Source organism: Leptonychotes weddellii, chromosome 15 (genome assembly GCF_054177405.1).
Source record: "Leptonychotes weddellii isolate Sample4059 chromosome 15, ASM5417740v2, whole genome shotgun sequence".
Lineage (NCBI taxonomy): Eukaryota > Metazoa > Chordata > Mammalia > Carnivora > Phocidae > Leptonychotes > Leptonychotes weddellii.
The window spans coordinates 29,500,527-29,522,207 of record NC_138383.1 but is presented as its reverse complement, the minus strand read 5'-3'; the positions used below and the strand labels follow the sequence as shown (position 1 = coordinate 29,522,207).

The window sequence follows — 21,681 nt, the reverse complement described above, 5'->3', positions numbered from 1 at the left end:
ATATCAGTGTCTTTAAAAAAAGGCTTACTGAAATTTTTACTAAGATTGACTTGAATGTACAAATGAATTTCAGGATAATAATACTTCACCAATGCTGAGACTTCCAACTCATGAACATAGTATCTATTGATATACATTTTATATATACAGGTTTTAATTTCTCTCAGCAATGCCATGTACTTTTCAGTGCACATAATTTCACAATTTTTAGTGTTATTTGAACTGATATGGTTTTAAATTTTATTTTCCAATAGTTCGTTACTATTATAAACATACAATCTGTTTATGTATACAGTTAACCCTTGAACAACACCCTTGCCCAGTCAAAAAGCCACATGTAACTTCGGACTCCCCCAAAACTTAACTACTATTAGCCTGCTGTTGACCAGAAGACTTACCAAAAAAATAGTCGATTAACACATATTTTGTATGTTAAATGTACTATTTACTGTATAAAGCAAGCTAGAGAAAAGAAAATATTATTAAGAAAATCATAAGGGGGATGCCTGGGTGGCTCAGTCAGTTAAGCGTCTCCCTTCAGCTCAGGTCATGATCCTGGGGACCTGGGATCAACTCCCACATCTGGCTTTTTGCTCAGTGTGGAGCCTGCTTCTCCCTCTGCCTACCACTTCCCCTGCTTGTGCTCTCTCTCTCTCTTTCTCTGACAAATAAATAAAATCTTCAAAAAAATAATAATAACGAAGAGGGGCGCGTGGGTGGAGCAGTTGGTTGAGTGTCTGACTCTTGGTTTCAGGTCAGGATCATGAGATTGAGCCCCACATTGGGCTCCGGTCTGCTTGGAATTCTCTCTCCCTCTGCCCCTCCCGTTTGTGCACAGTCTGTCTAAAACAAATAAATAAATCTTTTAAAAAATTTTAAAAGAGAAAATCATAAAGAAGAGAAAATACATTTATAGAACTGCACTGTATTTATTTTTAAAAAAAACTGACATGTAAGTGGACCTGTGCAGTTCAAACCCGAGATGAGGGGCATCTGCACTGACTTTCTCTAGACTGAGAATCTGCTGCATTCAGTTCTTAATTCTACTAGTTTTTTTGATTCCTTAGTGTTTTGTAAGTACATAATCACGATGTCTGAGCAAAACCAATTTTACTTATTCTTTTCAAATCTTTGTAATTTTATTTCCTGTTTTTGTCTTACTGTACTAGATACAGTACAATGTTTAATAGAATAGAAAACAGACATCTGTGCCTTGTTCCTGAAAGTGAGCAAAAAAGCATTCAGTCTTAGAACATTAAGCAGGATGTTAGCTATAAGTTTTTTACAGATTCCCCTTTATCAGATGGTTCTTTATTCACCTGAAGGTTATATTATGAATTGGCATTAAATTTTGTAAAATGCTTTATCTATAACTTTAGATGAACATGTGATTTTTCTAGCTTATTCTATTCATGAACTGAATTATACTGGTGGATTTTTGAAGACTGAACTATTATTAGCTTCCCAGGATGAATCTCACTTGGTCATGATACATGATACTTTTTATACTAAGGGATTATATATACCAATTACTTAGGCCTGTGTTGGTCCATAGTTTTATTTTCTTGTAATATCCTTTTATTTGGCTTTGGTATCAGAGATATGTTTGCCTGATGACATGGGAAGTGCTCCCTCTTCCTCTATTTTCTGAGTTTGGGTAGTATTGGTAATTTTTCTTGATAGAATTAACCAATAAAGACATCTGAGCCTACAATTTTCTTTGTAAAAAGGTTTTAATTACTACTTCAATTTGTTCAACAGATATGTTATTTGAATTATCTAATTCTTGTTGAGTCAATTTTGGTAATCTGTGTCTTTTAAGGAATCTATCCATTTCATGTAAGTTGTTTAACTGCTTGGCATAAAGTTGAAAATATCCCTTTATTATCTTTTTATTTATTTATTTAATTTTTTTTTTAAAGATTTTATTTATTTATTTGAGACAGAGAGAATGAGAGACAGAGAGCATGAGAGGGAGGAGGGTCAGAGGGAGAAGCAGACTCCCTGCCGAGCAGGGAGCCCGATGCGGGACTTGATCCCGGGACTCCAGGATCATGACCTGAGCCAAAGGCAGTCGCTTAACCAACTGAGCCACCCAGGCGCCCCCTTTATTATCTTTTTAATTCAACAAAATCTGTAATGATATTCCCACTTAATTCCTAATATTGGTAATTTCCCTTCTTTTTTTATCTTGACCAGTTTTGCTAGGTTTTATTAACTTTATTAAAACATTTTAATAATGAGTACAGCTCTTGGTTTCATTGATTAATTTCTATTATTTCTTGGTTTTCTATTTTATAGATTTTTGTTCTTCATTATTTCCTTTCCTCTATTTAGTTTGTGTTTATTTTCCTCAGAAATTCAGATTATGATTTTAAGACCTTTCTCTTTTTTCTAATAAGCATTAAAAGCTATGAATTTCCCTCTAAGTATAACTTTAGCTCTACTATATAAATTGTGATGTTTTGTATTTCCCTTATCTCTCAATTCAAATATTTCAAGAAATAATGGCTGAAATTTTCCCAAATGTAATGGAAGAAATGAATCTACAAATCCATGAAACCTAATGAGTTCAATCAGAATAAATCCAAAGTGACCTATACAAAGATACTTTGTAATTAAACTGTCAAAAGATGAAGAGCAAAATAAATAAATAAATGAATAAACAGATGCAAGAGAGAAGCAACTCATCTCATCAAAGGATTCTCAATAAGATCATAAGCTCAGTTCTCATCAGAAAACTCTTATGAGAGTCCAGAAAGCAGTGGCCTCTGCTAAAGAAAAAACTATCAGCCAGGAATTCTGTAGCTGGCAAAACTGTCCTTCAAAAATGAGGGAGAAGTTATGACATATCCAAATAAACAAAAGCTGAAAGAGTTTATTAGGCCTTTTGAAATGAATGGATCTAAAACAGTAACTTAAAATGGTATAATGATATAAAGATCTCTAGTAAAGGTATAAACATGAAAAAAGATAAAGCCACTATTTTTGTAATTTTGGTTTGTGACTCTATTTTTAATTTTCTACAGGATTTAAAAGGTAAATGCATCAAAATTTATTATAAATCTTTGTTGTTGGACACACATGTATAAAGGAGTACTCTGACATCAATAATACAAAGGAGAGATGGAGCTGTTTAAATGTGAAGTTTTTGTACATAAATGAAGTTAAGTTGATAACAATTCAAATCAGATAGTTACAACTTTAGGATGCTAATAGGTAATCCACATTGTAAGCACAAAGAAAAGTATCTATAAAATATACACAAGAAAGCAAAATGTATAACTATAAGAAATCAACTAAACAAAAAAGAGGGTGGTGATGGAGAAAATGAGGAACATAGAAGTTTTGTAAAACATACAGAAAACAAATAACAAATGGCAAAATGGATTTTAAAAGATGGTTCAACTATATATTGACTACAAGAGAATCACTTTAGATATAAAGACATGAAGGCTGAAAGTGAAAGGATGGAAAAGCTATTCCATACAAATGGTAACCAAAAGAGAGGTAGGGTGCCATAACTAATATCAGACAGAATAGACTTTAAGTCAAAAACTGTTACAAGGGCCAAAGGATACTATATATTGATGATAAAAAGGTCATTTCATGAAAAACATATAACAACTGTAAACACATGCACCAAAATCGGAGTCCCAAAATCTATTAAGCAAACAATGGCAGAATTGAAGGGAGAAAAGACAACTATACAATAGTTGGAGATATCAGTTACCCACTTTCAATAATGAATAGAAGTTGGATAGAGATAAGAAAGGAAATAGAGAACTGTAACAACACTATAAGCCTGTTGGACCTAAGAGGCATGTATAAAATTTCAATCACAACAGACAATGCACATTTTTCCAAAATGGACACGGAACAATTTCCCAGAGAGACCATGTCAGTCCACAACACAAGTCTTAATAAATTTAAAAAGACTGTAATCATATATAATATCTTTTCTGGTCACAATAGAATAAAACTAGAATTTCTATCAATAAAAGAAGGAAAACTAGAAAGCTCACAAATACAAGGAAATTAAACAACACATATTTTAAACAACCTATAGGTCAAAGAAGAAATCACAAGAGAAATTAGAAAATACCTTGAGAAATATGAAAATGAAAACACAACATACCAAAACTTATAGGATGCAAAGAAAGCAGTGCTAAGAGGGAAATTTATAGCTTTAATGACACACTTATAAAAAGATCTCAAATTAGTAATCTAATTTTATGCATTCAGGAACTAGAAAAATAAGAGCATACTAAATCCAAAACTAGCAGAAGGAAGTAAATAATAAAGATTATAGAAGAGATAAATTAAATAGAGAATAGAAAACAGTAGAGAAAATCAGTAAAATCAAAAGTTGGTTCTTTGAAAAGATCAATAAAATTTACAAACATTTAGCTAGATTGACTTTGGGGGAAAAAAAGACTCAAATTACTAAAACCACAAAAGAAAGAGGGGACATCACTACCAATTTTACAGAAACGAGGATTATAAAAGAATATTATAAACAACTGTATGCCACCGAACTGGATAACCTAGATAAAATGGGCAAATTTGAAGAACACACAATCTACAAATACTGAATCATTAAGAAATAGAAAATCTGAATAGACTTAAAACTAGTAAGGAGATTGAATCAGTAATCAAAACCCTTCCAACAAAGAAAATCCCTGAATCCAGTGGCTTCACTGGTGAATATTACAAATCACTTAAAGATGAATTAACACCAATCCTTCTCAAACTCTTCCAAAAAACTGAAGAGTACAGAATATTTACTAACTTATTCTATGAGCCTAGTATTATCCTGAGAGCAAAGACAAAGACAGAAGCAAAAGAAACTACAGACAAATATCTCTTACAAATATTCATGCAAGAATCTTCAACAAATATAAGCAAACCAAATTCAGCAATATACTAAAAGGATTATAAACCATGACCAAGTGGGATTTATTCCCAAAATTAAAGAGTGGTTCATCATATGAAAATCAATGTGGGGCAGCTGGGTGGCTCAGTCGTTAAGCGTCTGCCTTCCGCTCAGGTCATGATCCCAGGGTCCTGGGATCGAGCCCCACATCGGGCTCCCTCCTCCGCGGGAGGCCTGCTTCTCCTTCTCCCACTCCCCCTGCTTGTGTTCCCTCTCTCGCTATAGCTCTCTGTCAGATAAATAAATAAAACCTTTAAAAAAAGAAAATCAATCAATGTAATACACAGCATTAATAGAATGAAGGATCAAAAAACACATGATTATTCTAAACTGATACAGAAAAAGCATCAATGACAAAAAACAGTCAATAAACTAGAAATAAAAAGAAACTTCTTCAACATTATAAAGCAATATATGGAAAACCCACAGCTAATATCACACTCAATGGAACAAGTCAGGGATGCCAGTTTGTAGCACTTCTATTCAACATAGTAGTTTAAGTTCTTAGCCAGAATAATCAGGCAAAAAAAGGAAATAAAAGACATCCAAATTGGAAGGAAGAACTAAAATGATCTGTTTGCAGATGACATGATCTTTTTTAAATAGAAAGTGAAAGATTTCCCACCCTCCACCCCCACCAAATATAAAGCAAATAAATTCAGAAAAGTTTCAGGATACAAAATCAATACAGAAAAATCAGTTCCCTTTCCATACAGCAGCAATGAACAACTGGAAAAGGAAGTTAAGAAAACAATCCATTTGCAACAGCATTAAAAAAATACTTAGAAATAAATTTAAACAAGAAGGTTAAAGAGTTGTACCCTGAAACTACTACACATTGCTGAAAACAATTAAAAAAGACATAAATAAATGGAAAGACATCCCATGTTCATAGGTTGGAAGAATTAATATAGTTAGTAATACTACCAGAACAGATTCAATGCAATCCCTGTGAAAATCCCACCAGCATTCTTTTGCAGAAAAAGAAAAAAATCCATCCTAAAATGCATTAGGAATCCTGAGGAACTCCAAATAGCCAAAACAATCTTGAAAAAGAACAAAATTAGAGGACCTACGCTTCCTGATTTTAAAACTTACTGCAAAGTTAAAGTAACTGAAACAGTAATGGCATAAGGATAGATTTATAGACTAAGGAAACAACAGAAAGTCCACACATAAGTCCTTGCATATGTGGTTAATGGGTTTTCAACAAGGGTACCAAGACCACTCCATGAAGAAAAGAGAATCTTTTCAACAAATGATGCTGGGAAAATTGGGTATCCACATGCAAAAAAAATAAAATTCTGATAACAAATATTGGGACAAATATTGTATGATTCCATTTACATGAGGTACCTAGGACAGACAAATTCTTACAGACAGAAAGTAGAATAGAGATTACCAGGGAGCGGATCTGGGGAGTTACTATTTCATAGTTAGAGATTTCCTGTTCGGGATGATGCAAAAGTTGTAGAAACAGACAGTGTTTATGGTTGCATAAATTGTGAATATATGGTTAAAATGATAAATTTTATGTTATGCGTGTTTCACCAGAATTTTTAAAAAAGAAATAACAATAAATATCAGAGGAATAGGTCAAAGGTTTGAGAAGCCTCTGAGGTATAGAACTGAAAAATGAGAAATGAGACAGGGGACTGCTGTTTGTCATTATAATCATTTTTTATTATTTAATTATGTATAAGAATATAAGAATTGATAAATTAAATTTTTAAAGCTTAAAAAATTATAATAATTCAAAAATGAAAAACTGGGTAATTTTTTGATATGTTTTATAGAGAATTAATATCCACGTGATCTATTAAAAGTCCATACAAATCAATAAAGAAGATAAATACAGTATAAAGACAATAAATTAGAAAATAAGAAATAAGCAAAACCCCAGAGAACTATCAATCCCACTCTTAATAAAAGAAATAAACTAAAACTGAAACAAAATACTTTTGAAAGATTATTTTCTGTATCTTCCCATTCTTTTTTAGTTGAAAAGGAAGAAGAAAAATAATCCATTTGTTAAGCCAATTTATAAATCTGCTAAAAAGTATACTTAAATGTTAGTCTCCATAGTCACCCAATAATTAATCATCAGTTTCAGTAACTATTAAATTAATACTGTGCTAAATCTATTCCAAAAATTAAATTTAGAAGGTAATATTACTTCTACATTTAGTTACTTTTCTTCTACCAAGTAATATATTTCACCTAAATTTATTAAGAATTAGAACATATTTTTAAACTACTGAGACTGGCTAATGAAAATTTTACTATTTGAGAAAACTGGTACCAAAAAATATGGTTCATTATTCAACAGTCTGTTTTTTCACTGTAACTTTTTCAATGGCAATTATATTATTGTCAATTTTAATAACTTTATATTAGATTTGGTTTTCCTTTATATACACAAAAAACAGAAACAAAAAAAAACATACCAAATTGCTTCCTAGCATATAAAGAATCATTCTTACCATGTCTTTGAAGCTTAGCAGAATATGAAATTTTTCATTTACTCAACTGGACATTGCTGGCTCACTTTCTGGGATTGTGACTGAGATTTTGCTTTTCTTTAGTTCCAAGCTTAATTATTAGTTTTCCTTAACATAGCTGTTTGGTGTAAATGTACACATTCTGGGATAAATATTGCTTTCTATAAAGAATTTTTAAGATGTTTATGTCCATTTTATTTTCAGATGTTCTTGTGAAAAAAAAAAACTTATCTGATTAAATTTCTTCTGAAAGCAATTCTTCCAATTTATCTATAGGAAGACTAATATACTGTCTCTGCTAACAAAGTATGTCTTTGTCCCCTTCGGGCTGCTATATCAAAATACCTCAAGCTGGATAGCTTTTAAACATAAGAAATTTATCACATACAGTCCTGGAGGCTGGAAAATCCAAGATCAAGGCACCAGTGTGGTCACATTTGATGAGGGCCCTCTTCCTGGTTCATAGCTGGCACCTTTTCTCTACGTCCTCACATGGTGGAAGAGGCAAGGTTTCTCTCAGGTCCTCTTTTATAAACATTAATCCTATTCATAAGAATTCTGACCTCATGACTTAAGCATCTCCCAAAGGCCCCACTCCTAATAGCACCATCTTTAGGGGTTAGGATTTCAACATATGAAATTTTGGAGGACACATTCATACACAGCAGTATGTATATAAATGAAAAGACAGTAGGAGAGCCAAGAGTTATCAGTATTGCCATTCAAATATATTACTTATTTATGCTACATATATAATTTCCTATGAGAAAAGAAAAGAGAATACCACTTCTCTACATTGGAATTTAGCTTGGGTTTTGATAAAGTATGATTTTACTCTCAGGAATTATATGTGGTTTTAATGCTTTGAATATTAGGACTAAAATACACTATATAACTCAATTTTACCCAAGAAAATATTATTAAAAATCAGAAAGACTTTAAAAGCAAGAAAAATATCTAGCCAAATACATGAAGTAAAAAAGATGAGTAACAAAGGAAGTCTGACTTTAGATTCAGATTAATGAAACATTCAAAAGTATAATTTATGAAAGTGAAGAATGTTTTCCTTCAACTATGAAAAAATCAAGCTATCCCTAAGAATAAAAATAACATACACATTAACAGTCCTTATATAACTAACATTGCTTGAAGACGTTTAATCTCTTACAGTTTCAAGTAAAACAGTGATTGAACAATTAATATCTTAATCAATAAATAAGTAAAATTATATATGATGTTTAGAAAACTGTAATTCCTCTGTTGCTTCTGAACTCTGGAAGCTTATCCCGGTAATCCCATGTGATTTTTTAAAGGCAAAAGAAACAATAAATATTGTCTTACCTTGTAAGATGGCAAGAAACACAAAATTCCTTGGCTCACAGTCTGACACACAGATAACAAAAGTTCGCCCACTTCATCCTGGAACTCAAATGTTTCTGTGTGCTGGAAGGTAGCACAGAGATTCCGACCCTTGGGGCCTGACCCAATGGTGCCCACCCAAACCTAGAATATAAATATGTCATATTAGAGTCATGCCTAAACTACACAGGCAAATTAGCATTTAGTTGAGAAATCAACTAAACAAAAAAGAGGGTGGTGATTCCACCATAATTATATGTATGTCAAAAGAAGATCAAGCAACAAGTTTAGAGGAAATTTATTTTTAAATTGGTGGTGTTTTTCTATTATCATTAATTAATTATATATAATTATATATAAATCTAATTTATAGAAATTTAAGCAGACCAATAGCTTTGCAAAATTAAACATGTAGTAAAATTCTGTGGGATGTGAACAAATGAAATGAGTAAATCAGAAATGATTCCAAACTCTTAGAGATGAAGGCTTATACAATCTGCTGTAGATAAGCCTCTGAGACTCAACTATGACAACAGCTAAGTATAATCAATATGAATATACTTAACAAATTTACAAATTCACTGATGGTCAAAGATCTATAGTCCTAAAATATCAGACCCACCAAATTTTAGTTATTTGCAATTGCTCTACATTCATACAGACCTAGCTTTAGTATACTTAATTTGACTAAGAGAAAGAAAAAACTTTATTAGTAATCTAAAGACAATAAAGACTTCAGATTGTTGGAAAATGTAATAGCCCTATATTTTCAAATGATATATGAGATTGAGGTACATTTTCCAAGATGACATCTGATGGACACCAATTTAACCAACTTTTAACTAAATGATTAACTAGTAATAAGACAAACTGATATTAAGTGTTTCCTGACATGAGGCAATGGAAAGTAACAATATCACCTATATAGTAATGTTACCAAACTGTTTAACCTGAATCTATCAAGAAGAAACAATCATATAAAATCCAGATTATGACATTCCTCAAGATAACTGCTGACTTGAATTCTATAAAAATGTCATGAAAGATAAAGACAAAAAAATAAGTCAAAAAAAAGTTTTAAGACTAGAAATATGAAAGTCAAGTGTAACATGTAATACTTGATTGGATCTTGGACCAAGAATAAAAATAAACAGGATAAAGACATTTTGGAAATAACTGGAGAAATATAAATATTGACACTATTGTACCAATATTACATTTCTTGGGTATGATTATGGTATTGTAGTTATGTAGGATTATGTACTTGTTCTTTTTTTAAATGATTATTTATTTAAGAAAGGTGGGGGCGGAGAGGCAGAGAGAGAGGGAAAGAATCCCCAAGGCAAGCCCCACATGGGGCTCCGCACTGGTGTGTGGAAGCCTGCTTGGGATTCTCTCTCTTCCTTTCCCTCTGCTCCGACCCCTCCCTCTCTAAAAAAAATAAAAATATTTTTTTTATAACAGAAAAACTCAAAAAAGCCAAGAGTTTACTCTTTAAAAAGATTAATAAAAGCAATGAACTCAAACCAACACTGATAAAAAAAAACACAAAACCAGAAAATACAAATTGACAATATCAGGTAGGGATAAGAACACGACTACAGAGCTCACAGAGGTTAAAAAGATAACAAAACACTTCACAATAAAAAATAAATTTTTAAAGTTGGGGGCAAATATTATAATAGAATTCAACTGAACAATCAGCATTTTTACTATTATAATCCATTGGCATTACAGGTTAAATGGGCTTTTGTGTACTAGACTGAGAATATAGAGACTATAACAACATTCTTATGAGAAAATATATGTTAAATTTATTAATAACTTCCCATATTTATTTGAACCTCTAAAAAAGGCAACTTAAAACTATAGGACATAGAGTGCACTTGTGGTGAGCACCAGGTATTCTATTAAGTCCTGAATCATTAAATTGTACACCTGAAACAAATATTACACTGCATGTTAACTAAATGGAATTTAAATAAAAACTTTTTAAAAATGTGGAACATAGGGCGCCTGGGTGGCTCAGTTGGTTAAGCGACTGCTTTCGGCTCAGGTCATGATCCTGGAGTCCCTGGATCGAGTTCCGCATCGGGCTCCCTGCTCGGCAGGGACCCTGCTTCTCCCTCTGACCCTCCCCCCTCTCATGTGCTCTCTCTCTCTCATTCTCTCTGTCTCAAATAAATAAATAAAATCTTTAAAAAAAAAAAAAATGTGGAACATACATTTTTCCTTCACTATTGTTTATAGCAATGTCTCTAAACAGGAGCACTCTGGCACTATAGAAAGCACAATTCTTAGTTATATAGGAGCTTAACATTCAAGGCCCCCACCTACTAAATATCAGTAGTTCCTCCCAAGTAATTGTGAAAACCAAAAATGTCCCTACACATACACCTTGGTTGAAAACAACAGCTTTATGGGCGCCTGGGTGGCCCAGTCAGTTGAGCATCTGACTTCAGCTCGGGTCATGATCTCAGGGTCCTGGAATCAGGCTCTGTGCTCAGCAGGGAGTCAGCTTGTCCCTCTCCCTCTCCCTCTGCCCCTTCCCCCATTCATGCTCTCTCTCAAATAAATAAATAAAATCCTTAAAAAAAGAAAAAGAAAACAACAGCTTTATAAAGAACTAGAATTGTGTTAGGTGCACAGGTGATGCTAAGTATGCAGCTAGCCACTTTAAATTACTTCATAAAAAGAAGCAGAAGGTAGATTGACAAATGACAATTCAAATGTTCCTAGGAAATTAAATAACATTTCTATGGTATTATTATAAAACATTAAAAACTTAAGTCATAGGACTCATGAGAGTACTTTTATTTTTTTATTTTTATTTTTTTTAAAGATTTTATTTGTCAGATAGAGAGAGAGAGAGAGAGAGCGTGCACACACAAGCAGGGGGAGCAGCAGAGAGAGAAGCAGGCTTCCCGCCGAGCAGGGAGCCCGACGCGGGACTCGATCCTGGGACTCCAGGATCATGACCTAAGCCAAAGGCAGTCGCTTAACCAACTGAGCCATCCAGGCGCCCATGAAAGTACTTTTAATTCATTTCAGATATTCAAACACATGCTGAACCCTTGCTAATTAACTAATGCCCAGTATTAATCCAGGTGCACTGGAAGAATGGGGACATAAAAAGAAGAATAAGGATATACCACTGTCTGTTGGAAAAGAGAAACAAATGAACAAATAATTATGCAATAGGAACTATGGTAAAGACATTAAATTTTTGTTTTGTTTTTAATTCTCATTTTTAAAAACCTAAAATATACTTAAATGAAGAAACTGCAATATAAACTTTGCATCTAAAGTGTGTATTTTTACTCAGTGAGCTGAAGGAATGCTATTTATCAGTATTGCCTTTTGTTGACACTGCCAAACAGCTGACAGATTTTTCTTTTATTCTAAAGCTAAAATGTTGAATTTCCTGTCAGGATCTGTTAGTATTTCAGGTACCTTCTAATTTTCTTCATATAAAATTATATTGAGGTAAAAAGACTGAGAGCCTTCAAAAAACGTACTAACCTGTGAGTTATTAATGACATGATTAGCCTCCAGTTGGATAGTGAATGTAACACCAAGTTCTGATGAGAAGGATTTCATTGGTGATAATGTCCCAGATGTCAAAACAATTGTCCAAACTTTGCCATTAATATCTGAAAAGGCCTAAAAGGAAACAATATTAGATACATCTTTACAAGAGTAAAATATATTTAATTGTTGGTATTGAGCAAGATGACAGAATTTTCATTTACAACCGACAGGCTTACCACAGCTGGATTTAAGCACCAAAAGTTTAGCACATGAACTGCAATTTTCTGCCTTGAACGTTTCTTATTTTTTGCCAGAGCAAAGAATCCATTTTTATCTGAAGTATCAATCTGATTTATCCAAGAATAAGTCTGTTGAATAGCAACTTTATAATCATCGGCAAATCTGGATGAAAATAAAATGGCAATTAAATGGCAAAACTTTATGAAACACATAATGTCCCAGCTACATACAATATAAAAACTGATTAAACTAAAACTAAATCGATAGTCCTGGTATCTTCTCACTCAAAGATATCATCTTCCCCACCAACAACCCCCACCGCTAATTAAATTCAGTAATTCTGATAGAAAATGAGCCATTAAATCTTACAATCAACTTCCTCTTACAGAGGTTAGATATTATCTAAATATCCATCCCTTACCATTTCCCATCCCTATGTTCGAACAATATATTAATCATGGCAAAACCAGAATTAAAATCCAGGTCTCCTAACTCCTAGTCTAGAGCTCTTTGCACTCTGTGTTACATTATCAGTCACAAAATAGATAACAGTTTTCCTTAAAGAAGCTAAACAGTGCATTATACTTTTTTATTACATGAGAAAATGGAAAGAATTTTTACTGAAAGTTTTAAAAGTTTAGAAAACTAATTATAAATTTTAAGTTCCTTTAAAATATGGGTTTCAGTCTTCATTAACTTTTAATGAAGGTATTGATCTCTGTGATCCCATCCAACTTATAATTTCTTTCAATAAGAGGCTATGCACACACACACAAAAAAGGCTATGCACACTTCAGCTTAAAGAGAATAAAATATGGTGTTCTCCACCATGTCCTCACAATAATATTGACTGTTAATTTCACCCCTAGAGAGATCAGATCTCAAAGTTCAAGTCAGGGACCCTATAATCCTTGGAGAGAATTTTATAAAAGTACTGAGAGTTATAAACTATAAAACATTTAGAGGAAAACATAGGGGAAAATCTTAATGATACCAGATTTGGCCATATTTTTTGTATATACCAAAGGCACAAGCAACAAAAGGAAAAATAAACTGGACTTCATCAAAATTAAAAAACTTTGGGGCGCCTGGGTGGCTCAGATGGTTAAGCGTCTGCCTTTGGCTTAGCTCATGATCCCAGTGTCCTGGGATCGAGCCCCGCATCGGGCTCCCTGCTCCGCAGGAAGCCTGCTTCTCCCTCCTCCACTCCCCCTGCTTGTGTTCCCTCTCTCGCTGTGTCTCTCTCTGTCATATAAAAAAAAACAAAAAACAAAAAACTTTTGTGCATCCAAGGACACTATCAGAGAGTGAGAAGACAACCCACAGAATGGGATATATGTGTAAAACATATATCTGATATAGGATTAATATGCAGAATATATAGGTAACTTTTACAACTCAACAACAACAAAAAACAACCCAATTCAAAAATGGGCATAGGATGTGAACAGACATTACTCCAATGAAGACATGCAAATGGACAATAAGAACATGAAAAGATGCTCAACATCACTAGCCATTAGTGGAGGGTGGAGTAAATAAAAACTATAAGCAAATACCATTTTATACCCATTAGGATGGCTATTATCCCAAAAGTGAGAAACAACAAGTAGTGGCAAGGATGTCGAGCAACTAGAAATGTTGTGCATTAACTATGGGAATTTAAAATGGGAAAATAGTATGTTGATTCCTCAAAAAGTTAAATACAGAATTACCATATGACCCTGAAATTCCACACTCCAGGTATTTACCTGGAGGAACTGAAAGCAGGGACTCAAACAGATACTTGTGGTTTTTTTGTTTGTTTGTTTTTTAAAGGATTTTATTTATTTATTTGACAGAGACAGAGATAGCGAGAGCAGGAACACAAGCAGGGGGCGTGGGAGAGGGAGAAGCAGGCTTCCTGCCAAGCAGGGAGCCCAATGCGGGACTCGATCCTAGGACCCTGGGATCATGACCTGAGCCGAAGGCAGACACTTAACAACTGAGCCACCCGGGCGCCCCTCAAACAAATACTTGTATATCAATATTCACTGTAGCATTATTCCCAATAGACAAAAGGTGAAAATAATCCAAATGTCCATCAACATAACAAAGGATAAACAAACTATGGTACATACATACAATGGAATCTGATAATATTCAGCCATAAAACAGAATGGTATTCTGATATATGTTACAACATGGATGAACCTTGAAAACATTGTACTAAGTTAAATAAGCCAGATGCAAAAGAACGAATATTGTATGATTCCACTTTATAGGAGATAACCTAAAAGGGGCAAACCCATGGAGATGAAAGAAAAGAGGTTACCAGAGGTTATGAGAAGAAGGAAATGGGAACTATTGTTTCATGGGTATAGAGCTCCTGAAAAAGTTCTGTGAATGGATAGTAGTGATGTGAATATACTTAATGCTACTAAAATGTACACTTAAAATGGTTAAAAGAGTAAATTTTATGTTATGTATGTATGTTTTACCATAAAAAAATTGGAACCAGATAGTACTATAATTTAATAAGGGATTGAGCGAGGGGAGTTAACTGTTTCTCATTTTCCACGTTTCACTAAATAGAGGCTTTATGCAATAAGAGACTTTCTGACACTGGAAGAAACATATCTAAAACTGTCCTTAAAACCTAAATGTTTAAGTTCAGTCATATACAATTTAATGTATAATTATAATATATAATACACTGTATAAATTATACAATATAAATTATAAAAATAAATTTATACAAATTTAATACTGCATTAATAAAATGTATTTAAAATATATCTACTTTGGGGCGCCTGGGTGGCTCAGTCGTTAAGCGTCTGCCTTCGGCTCAGGTCATGATCCCAGGGTCCTGGGATCGAGTCCCACATCGGGCTCCCTGCTCTGCGGGAAGCCTGCTTCTCCCTCTCCCACTCCCCACTCCTGCTCTCGCTATGTCTCTCTCTGTCAAATAAATAAATAAAACCTTTAAAAAAATATATATATATATCTACTTTTTTATTTTAATACTCATTTTCATTAATAAAGACTAATTTCAATAGATCTAAGTCTGTACCAACAAGTAAGAACAATATTTTATACCACTTCTTTACAATGAGCCTAGGTACTTGCACAACTTAAACACATGCTAGCACCCAATAAAACTAATATTTTTAAGAGGGAAAATACAAATCATATATATTTACTAACCTGCTATTTTGCCTAAAAAGATAGTCAAACACCATAAAAAGTCCTTTGAGCATTATTTGAGTTGAAGCACTAATAATCGGTACTACTCTTGCCTCCTCTTTACCATGCATTGGTAAGACTTTTTCTTCTTTTTGAAGGACAGCAGAAAAATGTCCCTATAAGAAATTACCATTATTAAGTACATTGCAGGAAATGGGAAGAAGAGGAAAACAAACTTCTTAAAATTATAAAACCCAAATGAAATATACACTGAAATTTTAGGCAAACACTATTAATATACAAGTACTAACTATGTTTTAAATTCCCACATAGTCCCTAGAACCCTACACAAAAGTACATCTTTAAGTCTCTTAAACCACCAAACATACATTTTACTTACCCATTCTCACAATAGTTATATCATAATTTTTACTAAGTCAATATTTTTAACAAAATTGTGATTATACATACATTGTTATAGCTAACCCATATAGAGTATACTATATTTCCTTTCTTTTCTAACATTTACTTTTTATTTACTTTTTCCTAGTGTTTATGCTTAACTCAACCTTTTTACTAAATTATCACTTGTTAAAAATGATAGATAGACAGACAGATAGACAAATTCCCATATATTCCTAAATTCTCTTCAGAGTCAAAGACACTTTAACAGTAAGTTATACATTTAGGAGGTTCACGACTTCTTCAGGCAATCAGGGTATTATTTAGTGCCTTTCAAAAGTAATGAACTAGGCACGCCTGGCTGGCTCAGTTGGTACAGCCTGCAACCTTTGATCTCAAGGTTGTGAGTTCAAGCCCTATGTTGGGCATGGAGCTTACTTTTAAAAACAAACAAACAAAAGGACTAAATACAAATGCACCAAATGGTTTTTCCAAAGAGCTTACAAGGGTTGATATGCCACCTAAATGCCTGAATTACTTCCAGGTAATATTCCAATGATGAGAATAATATGACTGTATGACAAGCAAAAAATTTTAAATGACTCAAGGAAACAATACATGCTAAATACAAATGTATACTAACTGGCTCATTTGTTTTCATGTGGCTCGTAAGTTTTAATAAATGTTCTGAAGTCAGATAGCAGTGACAGTTGCATAATTCTGTGACTATACTAAAAACTACTGAATTGTATACTATAAGAGGGTAAATTTTATGGCATGTGAATTAAATTTCAATCAAGCTGTTAATAAAAAAAAAATGCTACACTGCAATTAAAAAGCATGTGAAAGGGGCATCTGGGTGACATTACTAAATGATGCAAGACTAGTAATATAGTCTCTTTTAAGTAGCAATAAGACCAGGATGTTTCACTGCCTGTGATAAACAATGCACTGGAAGTTTACACCAACAAAGAAATAAATAGAATGTGATGGAGTTGGAAAGAAAGAAAATAGTCATTACTTATAAACAGTATAATTACACGGAAAATTTAAGAATCCATAGACAAACCTATAAGATAGTTCAGCAAAGTGGTTGGTTACAAGATAAATAAAAATCCACTACCATTTTTATACAGCAATAACAACTAGAAAATGCAATTTTTTAAAGGTACCATTTGAAAAAGAAACAGAAACTTTAACTTACTTAGGAATAAATCTATCCAAAACACCTAAGACTTTTAAAAATAAAATCATAAAATTTTATTGACAGATATAGGATATAATAAATGAAGAACTTTATACATGTTGTCTGTGAATGGGAAAACTCCCGTATTATAAATACATCAATTCTTCCTAAATTCAGTGAAATTCCAACCAAAATTCCAACAGAATTTTTCATGGAAATTTACAAGCTAATTCTAAAATTCAGCCAAGATCATCCCAAAGGAAAAGAACAAAGTGAGGAAATATGCACTACCATGTATCAGCATTTTTCTCATGCTAGAGTAATTAACAAATACGAGTTTAGGTCACAGAACAAAGTCCAGAAATTCAAAAATAAATGAAAATCAGGTATGTGGTAGGAAAGGAATGTCATTACAAATCAGAAAGAAATGAACTATTTAGTAAATGATGCTGAGAAGATGATCCATGCAGGAAATCAAATGGATTCCCAACCTCACAACGTAAACAAAAATGAATCTTCAGCTGATTTTATCAAGAAAAAATAACACTTTTAGAAAATGTAGCACAAGATAAGGAAAGACTGCTTAAACTCAAATACAGTTCATAAAAGAAAAAACACTAATAAATTTTAATACACTAAAATAAACTTCCAGAAAAATACTCCATAAATAAACCACAAGACACAAGAATATACATGCAATGCAATAAGCAACAAAGAATTAGTATTTAGAATATATAAAGGAAATAGCAAAATACACAGATATATTTACAAGGATGTTCATAACAGAATTGTTTCTTATTCTGGGTAAGCTAGCAACAACCTAGATTTCAAATGCCAGATTAATCAAGTAATTTAGAATATGTGCACTCACAAAAATGCTACACTGCAATTAAAAAGCATGTGAAAGGGGCATCTGGGTGGCTCGGTCGGTTAAGGCTTCAATTCTTGGTTTTGGCTCAGGTTGTGATCTCAGGGTCGTGATTTGGGAGTCCTGCATGGGCTCCACGCTCAGTGCAGAATCTGCTTAAGATTCCTTCTCCCTCTGCTCTCTCCCCCCCCAGCCCCCATTCTCTCTAATAAATAAATATTTAAAAGAGTAAAAATCATGTGAAAGAATCTATTAAAATAGTACTTGTAGGGGCACCGGGGTGGTTTAGTCATTTAAGCACCCCACTCTTGATCTCAGGGTCCTGTGACCAAGCTCCTGACAGGCTCCATGATCAGTGGGGAGTAGGCTTGAAATTCTCTCCCTCTCTCCCTCCCCAATGCTGGCACATGCGCTCTCTCTGAAATAAATAAATCTTAAAAAAAAAAAAAAAATACTCATAACATTAAATGAAAAGAGGCTGCAAAGAAATATGCATCATATCAGAAATCTATGTCAGGTAAATATATTCATAAAATAAAATACGTGGATATAAATCCAAAAGTTAATAATGATCATCTTTAAGTTGATGAGTTTTCTTTTTTCTTTGTGCCTTTCGTATTTTCTAAGTTTTTTTCCTTTGACATATATTTGTACATTTTTATTAAATTATAATATATATAATGCACTAGTCATAAGCATACAGCTCACCTTTAAAATGTAAAGTTTATGTAAAAAATCAGGGAAAGATGTCATAATATGGACAATACTTACATTACTACATTGCATTTTAAAAAATGCAGGGCAAAAATTATAAGTATAATCCGATTAAAATACATTTTCAATATTCATATGCCCAGAATGCTAGTGGTGATCATGGTAGCCATAGTTCCTGTTTTGGTTCAAAAACCTCTTTAAGTCCATATGAGGAAAATTACAAAACTCTGATAAAAGAAATCAAAGATCCAAACAAATGGAGAGATACTCTCTGTTCATAGATAGGAAGATTCAATATTGTTGAGAAATTCTTCTTGTTGTTGTTAGTTCTTCCTAGTTTGATCTATAGATTTAATGCCATCTCAATCAAAATTCCAGAAAGTTACTTTGTGGATATTGACAAACTGAGTCTAAAGTTAATTTGGAAAGAAACAAACCAGAATAATCAACACAATACAGAAGAAAGTCAGAGAACTGATACTACCCAACTTCAAGACTTACTATAAATCTATAGTAATCAAGATAGTGTGATATTAGTAAAGGAACAGGAAAATCAATCAATGGAAAAGAACAAAGAGCCTAAAAATGGACCCACAAGGATATAGTCAACTATCTTTAACAAAGGAGCAAAGACAATCCAATGGAGAAGGGTGATCTTTTCAACAAATGGTGAGACAATAATTGGACATCTACATGCAAAGAAATGAATCTGGATACAGACCTTATATCTTTCACAAAAATTAACTAAAAATGGACCACAGACCTAAATGTAAAATGAAAACTCTAAAACTTTTAGAAGAAAAGACAGAAGAAAATCAAAGTGACTTCAGGTTTCGTGGTGAGTTTTTAGACACAACACCTAAAGCATGGTCCATCGAAGAAAAAATTGGTAAGCTGAACTTTGTCAAAACTAAAAACTTATGTTCCATAAAAGACACTGTTAACAGAATGAAAAGAAAAGCCACGGAATGGAAGAATCTATCTGCAAACACGTATCTGATGAAGGACTTGTATGCCAAATATACAGAGAACACGTAAAACTCAACAACAGAAAGACAAAGAACCCAACTGAAGAGTAGGCAAAAGATTTGAAGAGACATCTCACAAATAAGATATATAGATGGCAAAGGAACTTGTGAAAAGATGTTCCACATCAAATGTCATTAGGGAATTGTAAATTAAAACAATAATAAGATACTACTACTTATCTATTAGAATGGTTGGTATTCAAAACCCTGACAATTCCAAATGTTGGCAAGGATGAATGTAAAACAGCACAGCCACTTTGGAAGACAGCAGTTTCTTGCACAGCTAAAAACAGTCTTACCATACGATACAGTAATTGTACTAAGTATTTACCCAAATAAGAAGAAAGCACAACCACATAAAAATATACACACAAATGTTTATAACAAATTTATTCAGAACTGCCCAAACATGGAAGCCACCAGTATGTCCTATAGTAGGTGAAAGGATAAAGAAATGGTGTGCATACATACAATGAATATTGTTTAGCAGTAAAAAGAAATAAGCCATCAAGCCATAAAAAGACATGAGGGGAAGGCGGAGCAAGATGGTGGAGGAGTAGGAGACCTGGATTTCGTCTGGTCTCAGGAATTCAGCTGGATAGGGATCAAACCATTCTGAACACCTACAAACCCAACAGGAGATCGAAGAAAAGAATAGCAACAACTCTCTGAACAGAAAAGCAACCACTTTCTGGAAGGTAGGACGTGCGGAGAAGTGAATCCGAGGTGATATTTGGGAGGATAGACGGTGGGGGAGGGGGCCTCCGACGGCCGCTTCTGGCAAGTGATAGAGCCACAGAGCACAAACTTGGAACTTTTAGAAGTCGGCTCCGCTGAGGGACATCACTCCAGTGGCTAAGCGGGGGTTGGAACCCTCGTGGGAAAGTGTGGTCTCAGGACCCTCAGGGTCACAGAAAGACCGGGGGTGCCTGAGTGCGGCAGAGCTCCCAGGTATCAGAGCGGGGAAGCCAGCTGCAGAGACAGAGACGAGGCGTGGGCTCTCAGATCGGGGTTGCCATAAACTGTGATCTGCGGCACAGTCGGGCCACTGCTCCTCCAGTGGGGACCCAACAAGCAGCAGATCCGGCGAGACTCCCCTTCCTCCCCCGGGAGGAGCGGCGCGGGAGCGCACCACAGGGATCTGCTGGGTTTGGAGACTCCACACGGGGTCGGGTGCCAGAGATAGAAACGCTCGGTCACAGGCCAGGTGAGCACGGACTGCGGCTGGAGACCGGGGTACGGGAGTGATTGACTGCTTTTCTCTGGGGGCTCACTGAGGAGTGGGGCCAGAGTTCTCGGCTCCTCTGGGGTGGAGATTGGGAGGCCGCCATTTTCATTTTCGACCTCCAAAGCTGTACTGAAGGCTTGCAGGAAACAAAAGCTCCCGAGAGCAAACCCGAGCAGATTACTTAGCCCGGACCGGCAAGGGTGGGACAATTCCGCCTCCGGCAAAGACATTTGGGAACCACGGCAACAAGCCCCTCCCCCAGAAGATCAGCGAGAACAGCCAGCCAAGACCAAGTTTACCGATCAATGAGAACGGCAGAACTCCAGCGCTAGGGGAATACTGCACATAGAATCCATGGCTTTTTTCCCATGATTCTTTAGTCTTTCAAAGTTAATTTTTTTTAACTGTCTTTTTTTCTTTTTGAATATTTCTTTTTCCCTTTTTCAACCAACATCTTATCAATCCCTTTTTTAAAAACATTTTTATTTTTCATTTTTAGAGTCATATTCTATCCCTTCATAGT

General features: G+C 34.2%; 1 protein-coding gene across 1 annotated transcript in view; it reads right to left on the bottom strand.

Moving 5' to 3' along the window:
• Positions 1-21,681, bottom strand: part of BRIP1 (BRCA1 interacting DNA helicase 1) — a 157,750-nt gene that overhangs the window by 88,327 nt on the left and 47,742 nt on the right. Inside the window, exons 12-15 of the mRNA XM_081805975.1 lie at positions 15,754-15,908; positions 12,564-12,729; positions 12,319-12,459; positions 8,779-8,940 (exon numbers count right to left, since the gene is read on the bottom strand). Coding sequence (XP_081662101.1) covers positions 8,779-8,940; positions 12,319-12,459; positions 12,564-12,729; positions 15,754-15,908 — 624 coding nt within the window. The remainder of the gene's footprint in view (positions 1-8,778; positions 8,941-12,318; positions 12,460-12,563; positions 12,730-15,753; positions 15,909-21,681) is intronic.